This window comes from Austrofundulus limnaeus, unplaced genomic scaffold (assembly GCF_001266775.1).
Source record: "Austrofundulus limnaeus strain Quisiro unplaced genomic scaffold, Austrofundulus_limnaeus-1.0 Scaffold43, whole genome shotgun sequence".
In the NCBI taxonomy this organism is placed as follows: Eukaryota; Metazoa; Chordata; class Actinopteri; order Cyprinodontiformes; family Rivulidae; genus Austrofundulus; species Austrofundulus limnaeus.
Genome location: NW_013952445.1, coordinates 244,696 through 268,019, shown reverse-complemented (window position 1 = coordinate 268,019; position 23,324 = coordinate 244,696). Strand labels below are relative to the sequence as shown.

At 42.0% G+C, this 23,324-nt stretch overlaps 3 protein-coding genes across 3 annotated transcripts in view; 1 reads left to right on the top strand and 2 right to left on the bottom strand.

Annotated features, from left to right (window-relative positions):
• The window catches only part of afap1l2 (actin filament associated protein 1-like 2), a 49,619-nt gene extending 31,111 nt beyond the window's left edge, over positions 1 to 18,508 (top strand). The window contains exons 5-19 of the mRNA XM_014007586.1: positions 10,133 to 10,244; positions 10,533 to 10,744; positions 11,254 to 11,433; positions 11,524 to 11,610; positions 11,740 to 11,824; positions 11,912 to 12,016; positions 12,275 to 12,486; positions 14,815 to 14,960; positions 15,042 to 15,153; positions 15,261 to 15,512; positions 15,699 to 15,987; positions 16,307 to 16,480; positions 17,157 to 17,344; positions 17,434 to 17,628; positions 17,733 to 18,508. Coding sequence (XP_013863040.1) covers positions 10,133 to 10,244; positions 10,533 to 10,744; positions 11,254 to 11,433; positions 11,524 to 11,610; positions 11,740 to 11,824; positions 11,912 to 12,016; positions 12,275 to 12,486; positions 14,815 to 14,960; positions 15,042 to 15,153; positions 15,261 to 15,512; positions 15,699 to 15,987; positions 16,307 to 16,480; positions 17,157 to 17,344; positions 17,434 to 17,628; positions 17,733 to 17,759 — 2,376 coding nt within the window. The 3' untranslated portion in view covers positions 17,760 to 18,508. The remainder of the gene's footprint in view (positions 1 to 10,132; positions 10,245 to 10,532; positions 10,745 to 11,253; positions 11,434 to 11,523; positions 11,611 to 11,739; positions 11,825 to 11,911; positions 12,017 to 12,274; positions 12,487 to 14,814; positions 14,961 to 15,041; positions 15,154 to 15,260; positions 15,513 to 15,698; positions 15,988 to 16,306; positions 16,481 to 17,156; positions 17,345 to 17,433; positions 17,629 to 17,732) is intronic.
• On the bottom strand, positions 16 to 1,906 carry LOC106516958 (kelch repeat and BTB domain-containing protein 13). The gene has a single exon (XM_014007588.1). It carries the CDS (start codon positions 1,743 to 1,745, stop codon positions 228 to 230), a length of 1,518 nt encoding a protein of 505 aa, XP_013863042.1. The 5' UTR covers positions 1,746 to 1,906; the 3' UTR covers positions 16 to 227.
• Positions 18,509 to 18,612: 104 nt separating the features above from the next.
• The window catches only part of vwa2 (von Willebrand factor A domain containing 2), a gene marked incomplete at its 5' end in the record, with an annotated part of 9,209 nt that continues 4,497 nt past the window's right edge, over positions 18,613 to 23,324 (bottom strand). Inside the window, 6 exon segments of the mRNA XM_014007587.1 lie at positions 18,613 to 19,296; positions 19,523 to 19,645; positions 19,759 to 20,310; positions 21,214 to 21,780; positions 21,862 to 21,969; positions 22,056 to 22,111. Coding sequence (XP_013863041.1) covers positions 19,166 to 19,296; positions 19,523 to 19,645; positions 19,759 to 20,310; positions 21,214 to 21,780; positions 21,862 to 21,969; positions 22,056 to 22,111 — 1,537 coding nt within the window.

Below are 23,324 nucleotides of genomic sequence, written 5' to 3'. Positions count from 1 at the left end.
CACACACACACACACACACACACACACACACACACACACACACAGCAGCCTTCACAGTATAAACTACTGTAGCAGCTGTTGCTGATCAGAACAAATGCTTAGAGTCAGCACATGCATATTTGGTATGTGCATGTAAAAGTTAGTGCATCGGGAGGAAGAGTATTTATAAGATCWTCCAGATTTATTCTCATTCTTAGACCCATATTTACTTTACTTTTGTTATTGGTTCATAAGTTTGCTATTGCTTCTGCAAATTCTTCTGAAGCAGCTGGCAAAGACATTTCTCCCTCCCTGTTATCCACATCCGGTTTTGGTGTAACCGGTCCACTTTTAGGGAGCCGGAGCAAACACGTCCAAAGCGAACCGCTCTTYGGGAATCCCTTCATGTGCCTCCGAGGTTTCCATCCACCTGCAGCGATGGTATATTCAAGAGTCAACATGTGTTTCACCGTGAACGCGGAGTCCCCCCTTATCATTGCGGTGAACAGTGCTCCCTTGCTGTTGATGTAGTGGCCAGGCAGGGCTGTCCACTGGCCCGTTGTGATGTTATAGCAGTCCATGAGGCAGCGCAGGAAGTCATCGCAAGGCCCATTGCGCATTACGTACAGATTGTCCCTGTGGGACACCATGCAGTGGCCATAACTTTGAGGTCTGATCAGTGTGGTGGTCAGCCTCCATTCATCTTTTAGAGGTATGTACTCGTAGATGTCTGTGGTGTTGGGCGGCTTCCAGAAGCACACAAACATTCGCCGACGTGCAACGGCGCAAGCTGCAGATGCGACAGGTCTTGGTGCATGTTGGATTAACTTCCATTCTCCCTTTGTACAGTCATACCTCTCTGCTGTGGAAATGAGTCGTTTTTGGACCTCGCCACCAATGGCATAGAGTCGACCTTCGTGTCCGATCAGGGTGAAATCATATCTTGGTTGCTGGGGACCTGGGAGAGTAGTCCAAATTCCTGACTCAGGGTTGTAGCAGAAACTACAGTCCACGGCGTCCTTACCGTAACCGTAAATCCCCCCAACGATGTACAGTCGATTGTCAAGCACCGCCACCCCCGCCATGGAAGTGCTACATAGAGTTGGCAGGTTAGTTAAATGCTTCCACTCTCCATGCTTTTCATCCAGGAAGCAAACAACCCTAAAAGAGTCCTGTAGCAGCTCCATCGAAGGAGTATGGGTGCCTATGGCAACATAAGTAGCAGGAGACAATGTTTGAGAATACTGCAGCAGCTCTTCAGGGATTGTACTCTCTGCTACTTCCTTRAGATCGTCAAAAGCATCACAGAGAAAGAGAGCAGCTTTGTGAAACAACTCATGCACTCCAAAGATGGCAGCTGCATGGTAAAGCAGGAGACAGTTGTCCGAATYTATGATATCACAAAGATACTGGACCAGATTTTCAATCTGCAGAAAAGCAGCACACTCYACAGCTTCAACAAGCTCATCTGGATCACTGAGGGTGGGAGTTTCATCCCTGCAGACCGCAAGGGCAATGAGGAATCCCCTTGCACTCACTCCATCTTTCAGGTAGAGCTCTTCCTGTTGGCTTTCTCTCATACCAGAGTCAAAGAGGGCCTGGAAATAGTCACTGTGCCTTTCGAGAAAACCCCGCTCCAACGCGAACCAGCTTTCCTCTACTTTMACTCTCACCCAGCCCGCCTGGTGCTCGTTTCCCTCCAGACCAAGGGTCACATTCTCTTCATTAATATCCTGGCGTATTCCCGGGCCTCCAGGCGCTTCCATGATCTTTTAAACCGAGAACTTTATCTGTACTAAAATCGGCCTTAGCTGATTATTTGGTGTGTGACACATTTTTCCTCCCAAACACTACGTGGTAAATAAAGGTTGGTGTGAGTTCATCTGCGTCCTGTCTGCACAGTCTGAAAATAGTGTTGGACTATAGATAGCCACTGCACCACTTGCAAGCGTGAGGCAGGAAAGGGAAAACTGTTGACATGCGCTGTGAGCTGTAACGCGGCCGCCTGCAACTGGTCATTATCATAACCGCAATGCAATTGGCCAGCGGACGTTCATGCTGAATTATTCATGGCAGCGCATCCCTTTAAATCAGGCCTGTTTGGTTGTTAAATTTGATGCTTATTTTCAAGTTTATTTAAAGTTGGGTATACCGGTATGTAAAAGCTTATTCCTTTCGATGTGATTGCCAATAGTATGAAAAGTTTAGTGAAGGTCAAACTGTTCCCAAGAAGGCAAATAAACGAGATAAAGCAGTTTGTGCACACAAAGTCTTGAGTGAGTTTTACTCTATTTCTGTTTTACCTCATACTACTTTGTGGAAAGTATTGAAAATAGAAAAAGAAGAGTAAGATTTCTCCTGAGATGAACTAACTTTTATCACTACCTTCTGCTTTGCTTTGAGCCCCCCTATGGGATTTCGGATACATTGTGTGTGTGTGTGTTTTTACTGTGAAGAATTCTTGGCCTGGGAACCAGGGATTTTCCATGTTCCTCTGACTGTTCACTTTTTGGGCTCTTTTTTTTTCCCACTCTCTTCAGAGCCCCTCCACCACACCCATTTTCCTCCGCAAACACCCCCTCTTTTCTATTCTCTGTTATTTATGCTCTTGACTCCTCAATCCATTCCGTCTAGTCGGTGTTTCTGTGGTGAGGATGTGTGCTTGTGTGTGTGCGGGGAAGTGAGAGGAAGAGGCTAAAGTGGCTATTAAACGGCTGGAGAGACTCCAAAGTCTTCAAGGGACAAAAATGTACAACGAACATGCGCCCCCTTTTTTTTCTCTCGTCTTTTTCGTCGGTCCCCTTTTAGCTTTAGTACACATGACAAGGAGAWGTAGTTGTTGTGGAGATGAGTGGAATAGTAAGGGCAAAAAGGGAAAAAGATAGAGATAACAGTGGGTGGGCGGTCAGGGGGGGGGGTGGTGGTTGCTGCTCCTCTGGAATGCTTGGCTTTTTTTCTGTTTTAATTAATAGCAGATGTCTTCAGTGCTGTACATAATCTGTTTTGCAGTCACATTCAGGGGATGTGTCTTTAAGTGAGGGCAAGAGGCATGTGCTCATAACTCAAAACATAAAACCTTATAGCCCAAACTTGTAGGATTTAGGTTAGGTGCAGTAAGTTGTTGTTCTGGTGGGGATTACAGTGAGTTGCCGACAAATGATCATGGGTTTGTGAGTCCGCATAAGCGTAATCATATTTTCAGGTGAATTACTTTGGCTCACTGGTTCATTTTTTTTAAAGTGCCTTTAYATTAAAAAAAAAAATCAAGAGCAGTTTTCAAAACTACTTCATGAATCTCAAATTCTTACATTTTTACTTCAACTCCAACTATTTTTGTTAGACAATACCTGCTTTCTGTAAAAAAATCCATTTGTTCTGGGGTTTGTTTTCTGTGGTATGACATGGTGTCATAAGTAAGTGGGTCGCGTGCCAGTTCTAGAAACCAAAACCTATGTGTGAAAAGTGTTTTAAAGAGACTTTGAAGCAGGATCTTTACTTGGTTTTGAAGAGATTCTGCCAAACCATTAGAAGGCTGAGTGACAAGGTTGGGGTCTGCTTGCAACTACCTGGACTGGAAGAGATGCACCAAGTTCTTTCAGGGCCTAGATAACGATGGGCTGTCTTGGGTTGTTAGTTTTCTCGGTATCCTTGGATCACACTTTCATAGCCTTACTAAGAAAATCTGTTCTGGTGAGCAGAAGAGGGAAGTCCAGCTGATGTTCAAACCTTTGGTCCAAGAGAATTAATGGGCCTCATGCAAGAACCGTTCGTACGCACAGATTTGTTCTTAAGTTGTGCGTATGAGTGATTTAGGAGAATTTGTGSCATTCACCAATGTTTTCGTATTCTAAGATTTTTTTCAGATACGAACAAAATTCACGAGTGGTCCAGACCTGTCGTAKATTTTACCAGCAGTCAGTCTGCTGTTATCCAGACGGGTTTTCTTCACTAACAACTTTATATTTCGTTAGTTTGAAGATATTTTGAGTTGAAAATAAATTACACTCCATAATTATGTTGACAATAGGCTATTCTGCTTGAATTAGAGTTATAATTTTAAATGTAATAATTTAGACTAACAATATAAATTGTCCGTTCGTCCGTTTTCCGCCGCCTATCCGGGATCGGGTGTGGGGGCAGCAGCAGAGAGACCCCCCTCTCCCCTGCTACACCTTCCAGCTCGTCCTGGGGAACTCAAGACGTTCCCAGACCAGAGGGGATACATGATCAAGTCCAGGATTTTCTCCAAAGTGCCAGACTTATTTTAAAAACATTTTAAAATGCTTATTTCAGACCCGCATCTGAGACCACCTGCGCCGCGCAGCGCACTGGGGGGGGGTTACGGTGCGCAGCGCTGCGCTGTGGCTTCTGAATAAATGAAAATGATTTAACACAGTTGTTTATACTTTTAGCAGCTCTTTTTATTCCACAGCTGAGCTGCTAAAAATGACAGATTTTCTTTTCTGGATCTCTGACAGACGGACTTCAATCTCTGAACTCATAGTTTTTCTTTTAAGTTTTCGGTGCCATTTTCATGAATGGACACTTCCTGATATCTGAGGCAGGAAACACAGCCTTATATGGTGTTTTTGGGGTGGTAATTATGCTAATCTCCTCTCGCGTGCACGAGCAGCTGGATATTAACAGGTGGAATTTACGCAGCTCATTTACACACTTTTCCTGAAGATAGAAGAGTTTGTTGAATCTGACGTGACATGTTCGTACGAACCCTTTGTACGAACAAAAGTAAGAGAAATTTAGGATAAAAATACGAACATGTTCTTGCATGAGGCCCAATGTGTTTTTTTACTACAAGACCAGATAGAGCAATCTTTGTGTGCATTGTTGACCAGGGTTATTTTTATGGATTTATTTTGGAGTGATACTTGTGGGTGATACTTTCATTGTATGAGGTATGTGTGCACAACCAAAACACAAGTTTTTTTAATGCTGTAAATAGGTCAGTTTCTATTTATTTGTTTTTAGAAATTAATGGGTTGCCATTTGTCATGATTCTGCTCATAAATTTTATGGTCAGATCCTCTGGGTACAGCCAGCTTGTTTCCAGTTTCCACTACAAACTGTACCACTGCCTTTAAACAATAATGTGTACCACTTTGCCTCATCAAGTGGGGAACTCCACCAGGCACTGGAAGGGTTTATAGCCAAGTGTAAAACAGCTGAGATGAGGGTTAGCGTGTCCAAGTCTGAGGTCACTGTCTTCAGCTGGAAAAGGGTGGGTTTCCAGCTTGGAACTGGGGCTGAACTAGAGGAGTTCAGATATGTCAGCTTGTTCACAATTGTTGGTGGAACAGAGCAAGAACTCGAGAAGCAAAATGTCTGCAGTCATGCTATACTGTTCTGGCAACTCAACCTTATGGACAAAATCAAAGAGTCAAACAATACAGAAGGAATGCAGCACAGTCAGATCAAGAACAATCAAACATTTTTCCTATAATATAATGTATGACCAATACTCCTTCAGCCTTTAAGTGTCTTGATAACATTTCTGTCCCACGCCTGTCTTTGTGGACGCTTTCCGACACGTTCTGGCATGAAGACTAATCACACACGTCTCCGTCACCGAGACTGTGCGCCAACAGTGACATGACGCCAGTTATTATGACAGCTTACTGCATCTGCTGTGCATTACTGGAAATGTGTTAGATTGCAAACACGATAGTGTGGGAAAAGCTCCCAAGCAGAGACATTTCTGATTACTGAGACTTAAAGGGGGACTGAGTCTGAAGGCCCACATCAAAAATAACAGTCTTAAGATTTTTAAACAATGAGACAAAAAGAACTTGATTTTTATTTTTGTTGGTCAGACAGTCACTCTGGTCCTAAATAAAAATAAAGATTCCTAAATGGAATTGAGAAATTTTCTATTGGAGTTTTTGTTTCAACAGATAAGACGAGGCTAAATAAATAAAATCAATCAATCAAATTAGACTGTTTTGCTGAAGGTGCTGAAGGCAGTTATAACAACTCTGCTTAAGGGTTAAATCCACATATTTGGTTTTTGCAAGTACGTATTTTAAGTTTTACAAGAGCTCAAGTTAAAACGAAAGAAGATGTGTTCACATCAGTGGTGGGAGGAAAGTAGTTGGGAAATCACTAGTGGGCTTTCAGTTTTTTAAGACAACCAACACAAAAGCCGCGTCATCCGGTCATTTATCTATTTAGCCTGTATTTCACACAAACTGGAAATTTTAAGTGCTTTTGGCATTGCACCAATACACAAAAGCCATTTGACTTCTTTTTGTGACCTCAGACGATAGTAATAGCTTCAGAGCTCTGATTGAGAAATCTGCATTGTTTTCCAGTAAAGAAAATTCCAGCTTACAGGGGAGTATCAGCATAGAGTTTGACTGAGAAAGCAAGCTTGATGAAATCATGAAGTCATGACTAACCACACACTGTTGAGCTGACAAGGCTGTTGCACAATGAAGAGTTTTAACGCAAACAATCTTGGTTACAGACAAATAATAATACTAATAAAAAATAAACAATTTCAAAGAACACTGTGACACTGCCTTCATACGCAGATAAACTGTGACTTAGATGAGTCCTGATTTCTCCTGAAGTTCCCAAATGCTCTTTGAATGATACTCTWTAACAGGGTCCTTCAGTAAAAATTTAGCAAGGCCCACCCTGTATCCTAATGTGGGTCGGGGAAACTGCAGGCTAGACGTATAGATTACCGTAAATGCTAGAAGAGCTGCATCACCTAAAATGATTCATCATAAATGCTAAAATAAAATAAAAAATTAAAATGCACTTTTCTGTAAAAACAGAAAATATGCAAGTAAAAAAACACACAAAAATGGTATATTTTAAAAAGAGTTTGTTGCATCCTTCTGAAATTGTGGTATCAGGCTCCTAATGACGCGTGAAACAGTAGCATGCCTGCTGAGATTTACTGATGGCAATAAGGGACATTGATATGTATTAATGTTTGCCAGTTGTGTGACATGATCTTGAGAGAGTCCAGATCCATACCCCCTTGAATTTATTTTAAAAATCTACTCAAAACTATGTATTTTACAGAGCCCGCGAGGGGACATGGGGGGATTTTTTTTCTTTTGCGTTCCCACACAATACTTTTGCGTTACCTCGCAAACGTTTGCCTTCCCTCGTAAAATTGTTTTGCGTTCCCACGTAAGTTTGTTTTGTATATGAATTGAATCAGACTTTTATTTTGAAATATCCAGTTACCAAAACAGGATGTGTCGCCACAAGTTTGTGAAATTGACATGGATGTTGCGTGGCTGCCACTGTGTTAAAATATCGACATATGACATACTTCCATGCGTGGCTGTGATATATTCATTCTGAAGCTGAATTAAAGCAGTAGGCTAACTCGCTAATGGTGAACATGAGAATTTGTTAATAAAGCGGCAGGCACAACAGTGATAAACGACTTTTGCGAGGTAACGCAATACTATTGCGTGGGAACGCAAAAGAAAAACATCTGCCATGTCCCCTCGTCGGCTCCGTAGCATTTTCCAGCCATTTGTCTTTTAAAAACATTAAAAAATGCTATATGATATACAGTATTTATTGAACTGCAGAACAGTTGTCTTTAAGGTGAACTTTGTCTGAGATCATAATTGCAAAATTATGCACCCCTTTATTGTTGTTTTTGTTTAGTTTTTACATACTGAACACCATGAGTTAGTGACAAAAACAGACTAGCCTGGGAAATCTACTGACACAGAAAAACTACACATACCACTTGGCCTACACTGTTTGGTCCTTTCCTTATGATATTTACACAATCCCCTGGTGGAGCTGTAAAACTGCTGGTTGTGAACAAAAAATTTAAAATTAAATAAATAATAATTCAGATCTGAAATCTTGTTTTCAAAAATAAACAGCAAATCACACCTCCACACTCTCTTACGCACTATTTTCTTTTTCAGCAACTAAAGATTAATTTGCTCCCGTTTACTCAAACTTATAGACATTAAATTACCCTCACGCCACACACACACACACACACACACACACACACACACACACACACACACACACACACACACATGGCTTGAAAGCACAAACTCATAAATAAAGCCAGTGCTTCTTGGTTGCGAGACATTGAAGCATCCTGCCCACCCTCGTGTGAGACACAGGGGTCAAATCCAGGATTGTCCTTTACAAATCGTGACGTTTGGCAGGTATGCAGTGATGTGCGGATCAAGTGAAATAACAATACCACCAATACCAGAACTTTATGCTCTAAAATTGATTCTAAATTGACACTTGAAGCATTTAAACCCATGAATGACTTTAGTCATTTCAGATAATGTATATAATTAACAGGACCGCAGGAAAAAAAACTACTGAAATCTTGTCTAAATCATTTGCAGTTGGTAGGAACTACTTTTTCTTCCTCCTGGGCAAAGCGTAAGCACAACGACGCATGCTTAGTCAGTCTCTCGTGTTAATATGTTCATGTAATGTAAATTATGATGCAAGTTTTTGTTTTTATAGTAGTCCTTGATAATCAAACAATACATTTTTAGTGATTTCCATCCATCCATCCATTTTCTTCCGCCTATCCGGGGTCGGGTCGCGGGGGCAGCAGCTTCAGAAGGGAGGCCCAGACCTCCCTCTCCCCAGCACTTCTTCCAGCTCCTCCGGGGGAACTCCAAGGCGTTCCCAGGCCAGCCGAGAGACATAGTCCCTCCAGCGTGTTCTGGGTCTTCCTCGGGGCCTCCTCCCGGTGGGACGTGCCCGGAATACCTCACCAGGGAGGCGTCCAGGAGGCATCCTTACCAGATGCCCGAGCCACCTCAACTGGCTCCTCTCGACGTGGAGGAGCAGCGGCTCTACTCTGAGTCCCTCCCGGATGACTGAGCTTCTCACCCTATCTCTAAGGGAGAGCCCAGCCACCCTGCGGAGGAAACTCATTTCGGCCGCTTGTATCCGGGACCTCGTTCTTTCGGTCATGACCCAAAGCTCATGACCATAGATGAGGGTAGGAACGTAGATCGACTGGTAAATCGAGAGCTTCGCTTTCTGACTCAGCTCTCTCTTCACCACGACGGACCGGTACAGCGCCCGCTTYACAGCAGACGCTGCACCAATCCGCCTGTCGATCTCCCGCTCCGTTCTTCCCCCATTCGTGAACAAGATCCCCAGATACTTAAACTCCTCCACTTGAGACTTTTTTAGTGATTTTATTATTTTAATTTTTTTCGTGTTTAAAACACCATTTTAACATATTTTGTATTGTGTTTGTTTCTATTGCATTCGCTTGACTATATCGTAAACGAGGACACTACATCAATATACTGTAGTTCTGACTTTAAAATGAATAAATGAATAATCTGATGACTCGTATTCCTTATGAAGGGATGATTTGAAATACACTACTTTATTTTTAAATTTATCAGACACATTTGCACATTTTCTAGTATCAAATCAGCGCTGATACCAGCCTGAGTTTTGCACGGTATCAGAATCTGAAAGGAAATCAGTTGTATGAAACATAACTACAAAACAGGGAAAGGTTGTCACCATATTAGCATTTAAATTTAACTAAATGAATGAAAATACTATAGTTTTTTTTTTAGCTTAAAGTGTGCATTGGGAGAAGTTCTTCAAGATTCCCAGCCCATTATCCCCAGGAAAAGCAAAATAAAATAAAAACTTGTGATAACAGAAGTCTCCTAAATATTTATTGAATCATAGCTAATTTACGGCCTTGGCTGGGCGCTTTGTGCTCGACAGACKGTCTTTACCACGAGGGGGTTGACAAGAAACACAGAAGTGAAGCCAGACGGCTGATTGAGCTCGGGGAAAGCCGCACATAAGCACACAAATACATATAAATTCGTGCCCCCCTTATCCCCTTTCTGTGCTTACTCATACATTCTCCCCTGAAGGCAAACATGGACGGCTCTGACACACGGATGGGCTACACAGAGAAATGCCTTTACTTATTCCAGTGATGGCTGGATTAACCACACGCTCTGGTTGCAAGAACAACATGTTAGTCATTTTCCCACCATCAGAAAATGTTAAGAAAATGTTACAGTCAGAAAGAAAGAAATAAAACAGATCTGAAATTTTGATTGTTACATTTGTCTGTTTGTTTTTCTTGTAATTTCTTGTTATTTATCTTTTTTTGTTGTTTGTTTGTCAGGGTGTCGTAGGCAGAGAACCCTTTCCCTTGCCTGCAATTCCAGTTCCAGCCTGTATCGACTTTTCAGAGAGCTACTATGAAGAGGCCCAGCCCTACGAGGAAACTGTCAATGGTAAGAGTTAGGTTTAAAGGTCCATCATCTAGTATATAGTGACATCTAGTGGCAAAGTTGGAGAATGCAACCAACTGAAGCTCGTTTGGAGGGATCTTGAGAAAAAAAACTGCCAAGTAGGATCTAGATGTGCTTAGTCATAACTGTTATACCACAGGATCTACATATTTGTGAAGTTACTGAGGCCTTTTAGTGTCTTAACCACTATCAGTATTTTTTAAGGAAATCCTAAATTCAAATGGGTCAATAAATCAACAAGAATTTTTCTCTTCTTTTTCATTTTCTTAGATGACGGAGAGGCAGTCAGCAGTTCATACGAGTCCTACGATGAGGAGGAAGCGGCCAGAGAGAAGTCGACATCAGCTCAGCACCAGTGGCCGTCGGCTGAGGCGTCCATTGAGCTGATGAAGGATGCTCGCATATGTGCCTTCCTGTGGAGGAAAAAATGGCTTGGCCAGTGGGCTAAACAGCTCTGTGTTATCAAAGACTATCGCTTGCTGGTGAGTAGATTTTCAATAAAAATGCTCATCAATCCAAAAAAAAAAAAGGCAAAAATATATTTTAAAAAAGCATAAGTTACATCTCATAGTTCCTAGGCCTCATTTAGGATTTTAAATGCTAAGGGACAGAAATGGCTACAACGAGAACATGTCTTCTTTWAAAAAAAACAACAACAAACACAGAAGCTCGGTGCGTCTAAAAAAATCCACAAGACGTTTTTATGTTCATAGACTTTCACATTTGTATGAATGCATGCACATGAGGTGTTGGTGAACGTCAGCATTCTAGCTATAAAGCACAGTAGTGGAGAATTGATGAGTCGGGCTTTTACAGTCATTGTTTATCATAAACTTTTCTATACATCAAAATACTTTAGATTTCACGTACTTGGTAAAGCATTAACAGACAAGGTGAATTTTTATATTAAATTCACTTGAATATTGCTGGACACCATCACGAGCGTGCATATTTCAGCAGACGTTCACTGCTTCATCAACTGTTTTCTCAGTGCTACAAAAGCTCCAAAGAGCAAACGCCTCTGCTGGATGTGAGTCTGCAGGGCTGCAGCGTGACTTACAAAGAGAATAAGCCCAAGAGAAAAGAGCACAAGCTGAAGATCATCCCAGTCGGAGGGGAGGCCATCGTTCTGGGTCTGCAGAGCAAAGAACAAGCGGAGCAGTGGCTGAAGGTAACGAACCGAGCGTTTTGAAACAGACTTTATTTGGTCATTTTTACGTGATAGTTTGAAAAATGCGCGTATCACTTTTATGTTCTTTAGGTTATTCAAGAAATCAGCCCCAAGCCAGCTGAAAACTGTGACCTCCAACACTCTGCGTCTGAGTCACCAAGGCTTATTTGCTCAAAGGTACTTTTATCAGCATTAACACTGACATGACATGGCAGCACCGATCTGTGGAGCTGTATTAAGACATTAGGGTCAAGCAAATCTTATAGCTATATAATATAAAGCTAAAACGCCAATATGAATGCACAGGGCGAGCTGAACGAGAGATACTCGGTGGCTTCAGAGAGCGGCAGCAGCACGGACAGCCACGCTGAAACGACAGAAAACAAAGATGGTGAGTGATTACGGGGAGATTATAATTATTTTTTGGTGGTTTCMTTTCTCAAACTGGTTTTGTGTTTTTGTGTTTCTGTCTCCGCAGTGAAGAAAAAATCTGGTGCAGGTTTGATGTTCAGCAACCTGATGAACATCGCCAAGAGAAAACCCTCGGCGTCAGAGAGTCTCGAGAAAAGCATTGAGAACTCAGGTATGAACTGTTCCAAATCTGCTCATCATTTCAAACGTGTACTTACAAAATAAAATATAAATATAGAGCCTGCTGCCAAAGGGGGTACAAAGTGAGCCGAAGTGGACAAAGTTCTACAGCAAATAACACTCGTGGCCGAGAATGTGGTTTTTGAAAGTAGAAGTTTATCTGTCACTATGTCAAATGGTGCATCTATACAATGAGATTAATACCCTTATCTACCAGGGTAAAAACGCAAGTGCTCTCATCCTCCCTCAGGCTACGTCAACATTTTGGTGAACAGCCAGTGGCGTCCCTGCTGGTGTCTCATAAAGAACGGCCAGCTGTGGTTTTACCAAGACAAGGGGAAGAGCAAACTGAGCCAGCCAGCTGTGACGCTGGAGGGCTGCAACATTTCGCCTGACCCCAGCCCTGAGCACCTCTACTCCTTCAGGATTGACCTGGACGGCACACAGCTGGCTACTCTGGAGGTAAACAAACGTGCTAAATAGGGTTTGGGCGATACGACGGTATTGAGTTATACCTCGGTACTGAAATATGCTGGGGGTATTTAAAAATGATGATGGTAGATTAAGTCTCTGGAGCCTATAGACTCTGTTTCAATTGATGTCAAAACTATACACCAGTTTTTAAATTGCGTTGCTAGGTCAAATGATAAATAGTTTACTCCCACTTTATTTTCTGAACATATCGTCTCRTTTGATGCCTGCTGCAGTGGCAGGCAGAAGGAAGCATGGTAATCTCGTGGAAAAAATCAGCTCAATCCACCATCTGGCTAATCTTTCTCTCGAGCTGAAAAAAAAAAAACATAAATCCCCCTGAACTCCTTTCTGACCGAGGCCCAACATTACATGACTAATACCCAAAAATAAATCTACAGAAAAGAGAATAAAAAGACGAAATTTGTATGAAGTTTGATGGCGATAGAGAGCAGAAGAGCACAACACGCCATACAACCCCCCACCCCGTAATACCCTATAYTGCGTTATAATTGGTAAAATTTATTGTTATATTTTGGTATATTCRCTCCTTTCTCACTGCATTTTAGACAAATATGATGCTGATCTGATGGAGAGCTTTGGCTAACTCAGACAAGACTGATTGCTCCGGTTTATAAATATACCTTTGCTGACTTGCTCTGTATTTTAGGCACGTAAGGGTGGTCTGCGTGCACGAGCGTGTGCTTGTGAGAGTGGAGGGTGTGGATGTTTTGGGGATTTTGGAGACTGACGCTACACCCTTCTTCATTAGTCCTTCGGTACCACCCAGCTGCACTGCGTATTTAGTCATAGGCATTGGAATTTAATATTTAGTCTTGAGGTCTCCTCCTGCCCCCTCTCCCTCCCCCTTCTAAACTGCATGTGTGGGGTTTTCTCATGGTACTCAGGTTTTCTCTCAAAAACAAACATGATAGGTTAACTGGTTACCCGAAATAGTCCCGTAAGTTGTGAGTAAAAGCGTGAACGTCTTTGTTTTATATGGTCCTGTGAAGGACTTGCAACCCGTCCAGTGCATCGGCTGTTGCGCTGTAACTGCTGGAGACTTAGGCACCAGCTACCCCGCGGCCCTGAGAGGAAAAGTGGGTAAAAAAAACTGGCTGGATGGATATAAATTTGTCCAGAGATACATTATATTATTAGAAAAGTGCTCCCCATGCTAACTTGATACAGCTCAAAACCGTGGATGCATTTAAAGCACCTAAAGGAATTAAAAGCTTTGCATTGTTTAAATGAATGCATGTCACCCTTTTCATACCAACCTTACAGTCATTTGGATCCAACTTTGAAGTGCCTGTGACATCAATTTTTTGTAATAAATATGAATGCGTTTTTGGAAAGGTAACATTGACAACATATTGTAAAAAAAAAAAGATTTCATGCAGCTGAGTTGAACGGTTGTTGAGATATTCACATGTGAAGACACAGGAAGTGATGTCAAAGGGTAACTTCTGCATGTGAACAGAGCATTGCTACAAAGGCCAACAACACAGACTGTAGAGAAGAATCTGATGTGTCTTTAGATCATTTTAATTACTATAATGGGGAGATGAGGAAGAGTCATGGTTCAAAAAATATTGTTTTATGAAACATAAAACAGGGAGTTTTCTTTCTCAAAGAGTTCCCCTTTGATGTCACTTCCTGTTTCACTTTGTCGGAGCAAAGATCAAAAGAAAATATGCCAATTATGGGACATAATTGGTCAAATCATGCGTATTAAACCAAGTTTCTTAAATAAAAAGATGTTTTCTTTGACTTTTTGTATTTCGTGGATATGCGTGTCACAGGCACTTTAAGTACTGTGAGATCTTGTTTCACATGTTAGCACTCAGACATGTTCAGATGACTCTCAGCTACTACCATCAAATGTATCTGTATCTGTAAAAAGGACTGAGTCATAGCCATGTTTGTGTTGGATAAGGTCAATTAGCGGTGGCGGCCATTTTGAATCAGTTGTCGATGTACGCCCAATGATCTGAGAGTTTCTTTGAAATTCATCTGGTGGCTTATGAGATATTCTGCTAACCGACAAACACGAGGGCAAAAACACTTTTACCATTTGCTTCTCACGGCGATCTCTTCGCACCGTTTTTTTTTTAGTTAAACTGCGAGCAGTTCTCCGTCAGTGTCTCAGTTCACTTCTTTAAAGGCGTTCAACTAATAAGCGGGGCTGTAGCAATCGTTTCATTAATTCAAAGTGATGAGTGGCATTCGAAATAAACCCACGCGGCTTTAAACTTCTGATGTTGCAAGAGCTCGTTTCATACTGAAAGCAAATTCTTTTCCTTCCTCTCGAACCAGGCAAAATCATCATTAGATATGGGGAACTGGTTGGGCCTGTTGCTGTCACAGACAGGGACCAGAACCGACCCAGAGGACCTCACTTATGACTACGTCAACGCTGAGAGAATCTCTACCATCATCAGCGCTGCAAAGACTTCATTATAGTAAGTCTTTTTCCTGTTTTTTTCCCCCACAAAAGAAAGCTGTTCCCTGTTATTCAACTAGATTTGTTTTTGTGTCTCTAGCTTGATGCAGAGGAGGTATTCAGAGCCAAATACTTATATAGACGCAATTCCTTCCATTTCTCAAGACTCAAATGAGCTGTACGACGACGTGGCATCCTTAGCTGATCCTGAGGTAAACATGGGAACTGAGAGTCCCCCGTGGCGTTTGTGGTATTTTTTTGTTTCATTTTGATATCTGGCTGTTTCCCAACACTAACATCCTCCTCTCGAATCATACAGGATGCTGGAGAGAGCAGCGAGCCAAACTGTGAGGGCAACAGAGTCCAAGAGGATAATGAGATGCAGTCAGAAACTACTAAGTGGTGTACCGATGCCGAGCAAGACAACAACAGCAAAATTTATCTGGACCTAGTTCCTTTGCCCTCCTTCCTCCATCCAACCAGCGGATCTAAAACGTCGCCTCACAAGGAAACCTCCAGAGAGTCTCCAGTCCATGCAGAGGAACAGGATCCCTCGAGTCAAAATAAGGAGGTAGATCATCAAATATTCTGCCAGTGCTCGCGTAATTTCTCATTCTAAATATTAGCTCGCTGCAGGGGCACCAATAAGGGCGGGGGTAAAGAAGGGGGCAATAATGCCCCAGCTTTATACTCTGTTTTGGTGAAATCAACTCGGTTGGTCACCAAAACCGTTCTGCTGAAAATGCTTCAATTCCAGGTCGTTACTGAGCCAGATTCAGCGCCTGCGTTAAACGGACCAACTTCAACCTCTGCCGCAAGCAAGCCAGAGCAACAGTCATCACCGACTCCCAACTGTGCACTGCTTCAACCTCCACAAGCCATGACCTCTTCCCAAGGACAGGAGAGCTCCAAGAGGTTCAGTCTTGGAGTCTCGCAAGCCTTCAGCTCTACTGGGGCACAGATCCAGAAGAGCCCAGTGGTCCAGACTGTTAGTAACCTGTTCCCCAAAAGCCCACAACTTGCACGGCCGAAGGCACATACCATAGGTGAGTGGAAGCTTTACTGGGTTCTGGACCAGGACAAATAAAGTGGTGGCTGGTTCCCTGATCTGTAATCCTACTCCTACAGCGCCCTCTAGTGAAAAGCACCCCTCTACAACTAAAGCCAGACTAAAGATTTGAATCATTCTTGCTYTTCCAGTCGCACAGTACTAAGAAAGCTATAGATCATTTCTCAGAGGATGATCTTAACCTAAAATTCTGACATGAATGAGATTTTAAATTTAAACTTTACTCATATTATATGTATATGTATATATATATATATATATATATATATATACATATATATACATTTTCTAATCAGGGAGTTCCAGTGCTGTTGAGGTAAAACTGGGCAAGAACCGTACCGAGGCGGACATGCGTCGCTACACGGACGAGCGAGATCGTCTGGAGAAAGAGCGAGAGGAGGTGAAGAGCAGTCTGGCGAACCTGAAGAAGGAGAGGAGGGAGACCAAGGAGGAACTCGGCGCCTGCCAGGGTAGGTCTGAACTCTGTCGCTACTTCTGTACGGAGCCCAGCTGGTGACATTGTTTTTTTTTTTTAAATGAATGCACAGCCACAAGATGATTTTAAGCAACCATGTCTCTTTGTGAGAAGTACAGACATTGCTGGAGTCAGATTATATAAGAATACTCTGTTTTTTGTGTTTTAYCTGTTTAAGGGTACACCACCCTTGTGTGTTTTTAATCCAAAGGGAATACCTCCATAGTTTATTGTAAACAGTTCATTTTTTATTGTATTAGTTTTTACAAGATGACATTAAATGCTCAAAGTAGGTGTTGGAAAACTTTTTTTTTTCCTAAACACAACACAATTCCAACTCCTGAGAGAGGAGCATGTTTTAAATGGTGAGCTTAAAAAAATAAAGCTTTTTGGACAAACACAACTCCAGTCATCACCTGTGTCATATAGCTGCAACATTTATTACTAAGGTTTACTTCATGCCTAACCACGAGCGACTGAAGTCATTCATTCCTGTATTAAAATGAAATGAAATAAATTCAAACTTGTCCATGTTAACAATAAACCGTTTCTGAATGGAAATGACTGCAGTAATTATCTCTAACTGTTTTTTTACCCACCGAATGAGCTCTGTACTTCTGTGAAGGTTTGAAAAGAAAAACAAATGGTGATTGACAGCTGTCTGTCATCAGATCCTAAGCGTCAGGCCACCTTAGAGGCTCAACTGAAGCAGAGGGAAGAGGCGTGTCGAGAGGCGGAGCGCCACAGGGTAGAGGTGGAGCTTCGGCTGGTGGAAGTGAAAGAAAGTCTGAAAAAAGTGGAGTCGGGGCCTTTTACACTGGGGACCACCCTGAACAGCAGCCTCCAGGACTCCCCCACGGTTGGTTGAACTGCTCCACAGCTTCCGATCATATCGGCTCAAACGTGGCGTGCGATGCCTCAACACCCTCTCTCCCTTATCTCTCTTAGACCAAAGCTGCAACCCTGCCCACTCCCCACCCATCGTTATCAGCAGCATTGTCATTGCCGTCTTCTTCCTCTTCCCAACCCTCTAACAACACCGCCGGCGCAGACTCAGCCTCTCCAGTCAACTCTGCCACAGCTCTTAAAAACAGACCCGCCTCGTTCACGCCCACGAAAGGCAAAGTGTTGCAGAAAGCGATGGTGAGACTAGATTTTATCCACACTGGCAGCAATAACTGAGGAGCATCGTTATTTAATTTATCTTTTAATGAAATAATCTTCTTTTGTTTTGTCTGTTTATAAAGGAATGGGAGAAAAAATCCACCACCTAGACGCAAACGATCCACAAGCTCAAACTGCCCAACCCCTCCTCTCCACGGAACCTCGTCAGTGTTGTACCAAGACTATGAAGAGCCAATCAGACAGAAGCACAAGCTGCCTTCTCGAATACCACTGGAGATTCTTTAACACAAAGACTTGTTGACTTGTTTTGCTCGAATCGCAAAGGAAAAACAAACTGATGTAGCAGCGTTACGGCCGATGCAGCAGACGCACAGAAAGGATGCTGCAGCGTTTGCAAACAGCCRAACAATACAAAACCACTAATGTTGAAGGGATGGTTCCGATTTTTTGGATTACGGGTGTGTGGAAAAGGTATGAATAATTAATATCTTACCTGTTGCAGATGGCTTTTTATACAAACTCAATCTGGAAGATTTGGGCCAAAACCAAATTTTGGCACCACTTGGAGCTGTTGGATTGACAGTCCAGTCAAAAATAATCATAGTAGTTTATGTAATGCAACATTAATGTTGATGTAAAGGTATAAATCAGAGAAATATAACCTAGTATTCACACAACCCCTACTTCAAAATATCTGAACTAGCCATTAAAGAAAGAAAGAAGCCCCCTCTTCTAAATTGTCCATTTTGTACATTTTTAGATTGTAGCTTGGTTCATGTATGCTGGTAGCCAAGATGTAAATATATTTACGCCTTTATTCAGCCTTTTGGCTTGTATTGCTAGCTAAACTGCACTTTTTATTCAAATAAAAATGTCCTGAAGGGGAAAAAAAACTTGATTATTGTCTAAATGTAACATCTTGTTTGGTGAAAATGGACAGGATGTTCTTTTAAATATGTGAAGGACACAAGTTAAGAACATTTCTAGAGTTTCTTACTATTGTAGGCGTTAAAATTATGATGGCGTTTTATTGGTTAAACAGTCTGATTCATTTCAACATAAACACTTTTTAAAACAGTTGTGAATGTTTTCGAATTTGGCAAGTAGTGTATCAAACTGAAATCAATTGAACTGTACATTTCCAAAATGTTAAATGTTTCCACTAAAACATAAGATTACATGAAAACAAGCCTTAATAGATGAAAACAGATGAAACATGTTGCCGTGTTTGGTTGCAGAAGGACAGAAGTTGTGGTAGCTAGACTTTACAAATAATTAAAAAATAATAGGATTTACAAAAATGATAAATTTAACTTTAAATCCTCAGATATTTTCAAACTGTAAAACAAATTAGTGTAAAAATTGGCAAAGAAATAATAACAATAAAAAACAAGACATTAAAACTGTGTGCAACTTTAAATACCAGGAAAAAACTGCAATATTGTTCCCCCTTACTCTTCAAACATCTTGTTTYTGAAATGTTCCTTTTTTTGGTTTGTTTTGGTGTAAAAATTCTGTTTCCTTGTTTTGTTTTGTTTTGTTTGTTGTGTGCATGTCAGACAGTGTCTCTCCGACGATGTAGTTTATAGTGATGCAGAACCTCCTGGTGGCTCTTCTTCCGTCTGCTCTTCTTCCTCAGACTGGAGGGTCTCGGAACATCCCCTCTGGGTGGAGACTTGCTGCTTCCTGAAAGAAAACCGCAAAAATAAGCGACAGCGACTTACGAATAATCAAGCGTCTGTTTGAGAGCCAACAACCAGATATATTGTAGCTATTTTATCATCTTCATCGGTATCCTCCAGCCAAATTTCCTATGATGTAAGCGAAGGCAAGATAAAAAGGGAAGTGACCTAAAGGGGGTCGAGGCAGGAAAACAGAAATAGAAAAGCAAGAAAAATCAAAGTTCTCTCACTTATTTCACAATGTGGTCCTTCGTAGCCGTTGCACTGACACTGGAAGCTCGCCGGTGACAGAATGCAGATCCCATCATGCATGCATGGGTTGGGCTTGCACAGGTTCACAGGCTTCTTCACCTCTGATCAAAGGAAATCATCACAAGCATTTAGCTACATGCAAACAAAACGCTTGAACTCATCTTTTACCTTTGTCTCTTAGCATCCATTTCCTGTCTTTTACTTCTGATTGTACCTGAGCACAGCATCTGCACCAGAACATCCTCAAAGTACTTGAGATCCTCATAGGACGGCACGGAGACCATGCGGTCCTCCGAACCTGCGATCTGCACCAGTCTCTCCCGCTGCACGTCTCCGATGCCAACCACAAAAACCGAAACGCCGTCGTCTCTCAGCTTCTGAGCCGGCACCACGGCATCGGCCCCGTTTGAGCCATCCGTCACCACCACCGCCGCCTTGTTGACTCCAGGCCGCGCGCCGTTAGCTACAGTCAGCACGTTGGAGTAGATGTGGAGCAGAGCTGAACCCGTGGACGCCACCCCGCCCATGTAGTCTGCCCGACCTACGGCGCCGAGGATGGCCGAGCCGGACTCGTGGGCGTCCAAGCTGAACACGGTGTTGGGTCTCCGACTGTAGGCGACCAGGGCTACTTGAGCGACGTCCCGGTTGATGTCGAACTGAACGCTGAGGCTGCGCACAAAGTCCTTCAGGGTGTCAAAGTTCTCCCGACCGACACCGGCTGAGGCGTCCAGGGCAATCACCAGGTCCACTGCCTGACTCAGACAACCTAAAAACAAACAAATATGTATATACGTGTATATCTATATATACACCTTCAATTATTGTATATTTTGCACCAGTTCAATGTTCTTGAAATGTCAGAAAGGGAAAATATCCTTTTTGTAGCCTTTGCAGGTGCAAAACACTTGTTTAATGTTTTACTGATGGTGAACTGTTGGACCAAAAAATAAACAAAAATTATATTTTATAGCTTACACGTTGCCATTGCCGACTAACACCTACCTTGATCTCTGTAGGAGATGAGCAGGAAATTGATCAAGTTCTTTAGAGTTCCATGTTTTAAGGATCAGACTTTAAAGAATCACAGTTATCTGAATAAAAACCAAGCATCCCATRTATTGAAAGATTAATATTTCACTAATAAAACACCTGCTTGCACTAGAAATTGTTCACAAATGAGCGTTTTGTTTTTTTAAATAAACAAAAACGTCTGGTGTAATTTGTCTGTGTCTGTTTTTTTTTTATTTATCTTAATGTGATTAAAGACTGTATGTAAAATTAAGATTAGGTTATGCAAGGAATTATTACAATTCTGAAGCGTTTACAAACTTCTAAGCCTCGTTTTATACAATAAAGGAGCTCCAAGAAACATACCTGTACCAATGACTTCAATTAAAGTGTATAGAAATGATCTGAATTTTATTTTCGCAGTTTTAAATTTCTGTTAATGTAAAATGTATTTTTGGGTTTATGTTCATTATTCAAGGGGCTCAGGCTTGGTTCAAGAGATGCTATTACACTGTACCTTTCTGCCACAAGGTGGCAGCAATATACCAGCAAAGACATTAAAGATGAAGACTAGTTTAAAATTAGCACGATTAAAAACATATTTTCAGCTCTGAACATATGTTGAAATTAGAGTAACATGTATGTCTATGACAGCTGGTACCTTGTGCATCCACACTGCAGATCTTGGCCTTCAGCTCGGGGATCTTCCCAATAAGTCTGTCAGGTGATGAATACGTGACAGTCCTCTGAGGATTTCCTGTTATGTTGTCCAGTTGCCCCTTTAAGTCATCAGGTCCAACCCCTATCAGGAAGGTCTCTCTATCCCGAGCGTATTTAGAGGCCTCGATCGCGTCGTCGGCAGCAGGAGTGGAGGAGAGCAACACCACGACGCGAGGAAGGTCCTCAGAGACGTCAGCAAAGAAGCCATGATGGGTCACGTGACGGAGAGCCTCGCCTGTCAGGGTTTGACCACCAGGAGGTTGAAGTGAATCCACCGCCTTAAGAAGAGCCCTCAGGTCCCCCCTAAACCTTCCAACCTGGGCCTCTACTCGAGTCTCTCCCCCGAACACRGCCAGGCCGACTTTACTGGGGCTGTCAGAGCCGATGACAGTCTGCATGAAGCGCTTCAGGAAGGCCTTGAAGCGCAGGAAGCCTTCTAGCGTGAGCGCAGCAGAGCCCTCCAGCAGGAAGAGCAAATCCACAGAACAGTCCARTAATAACGCAGGAGCTGAAAGAGAAAGGGTTATAGTAGTTTTCGACAATGGTAGGCACCGTCATACACGCAGGGTGGGGGGGGGGGTGAACTGACCACAGTGAGGGTCTCCACCAAAGCCGGGTGGGCACACGCAGCGGTACCCCTCCGGACCTTCCGATACACACGTCCCACCGTTCAGACAGGGCTGAGAGTCGCAGAGATCTAATGATGGTGAGGAAATAATGGCCAAAGTCGGTCATGCCAGACTGAAAATCCTTCAAATAAAACGTTAGGAGGGAGGTTCTCACCTGGACAAATGGTTCGATGGCAAACTGAGGGGTGTCCCTTATAAACCTTCCTGTAACTGAAGAATAGTTTGTAGAAAACAAGAATGTATTTGTCAGTACAAGCATTTTTTCAAAACGGAGTTTAGAGAACTTAAGCACTGTTACTCATTTTACTGACTGGTCAGAATTTCACGGGTGACTGCCGTATTTAAAGATTTAAAACGTAAAGTACTGGATTTTTTTTAATGCTTTTGCTTAGAAAAGTCCATTTTTTCCTGCAGTGTGGTGGTTCTTAAACCTGAGCTGCACAGTGGGAGCTCTACAGGCCTCAGGCTTTTTCTTCCTTTTGGTGAAAACGCAGCGTTCTGTGAAATTAGTTCAGCTAAAGCGAGTTTATATTGCCCCAAGAGAGAATTACACTTTTTTTTAAACTAACAGTTTTTATTTCAGTTTAACATGAATATCCACTCTAATCCTCCACAACCAAAAACCAATTCTCTGCAGCGGTGATTCTTCAGAGGTCTTTTACGTGGAGTCAGTATTATGTGCTTTTTATTGCTGAGCAGTTTTCTTGCAGTTAGCCATGTTCAGTTCCCTGCCCGTTACTGGGAAGTGCCTCCATTCAGACAAGTGTCAGGAGGAGCAAAGGCTGCATATTGTAATGTAACATAAATGTCAGTGATGAGTGTTGGCTGTCCAGCACGCCAATGAGAACATTTATTAAATTATTATTATTATTATTTAATGTTAAAGTAGTTTTTATACCAATGGTAAACTTGAAATTTATGATTCAATGTAACTTAGCACAACTCAACAGTGAGTAAAACTCTCACTTTTAAAATTTAAATTACTTCTACATTATTTACTTCACATTTAGTCAGTTGTACATGGTATTTTTCAGTGTCTATAAGAGGACGTGGTAATTCTGTATCTATGTAGAAAATACCACTTAGTAAGTAATGGTTTTAAAACTATTTAAAGTATAAAAGTAAAAGTAATGAACACTTAAAAAAACCCATCATGGTTAAAAGCTTAGGCTGTGTCACAAGATTCTATAGCGTACCCCCATCGCCCCCCCAATGTTTCAATAAAAGTCAATAATGAGTATAATGTTAAATAAAATGTTAAATTTGAAAATTTTTGAATTAACTGACTAGACTAATTGTTTCAGCCACGATCATCTTCATTCTAGGCTAAATGCATCTGCTACAGTTTTATATATATACAGTGGTTTGCAAAAGTATTCATACCCCTTGAACTTTTCCATATTTTGTCACATTACAACCACAA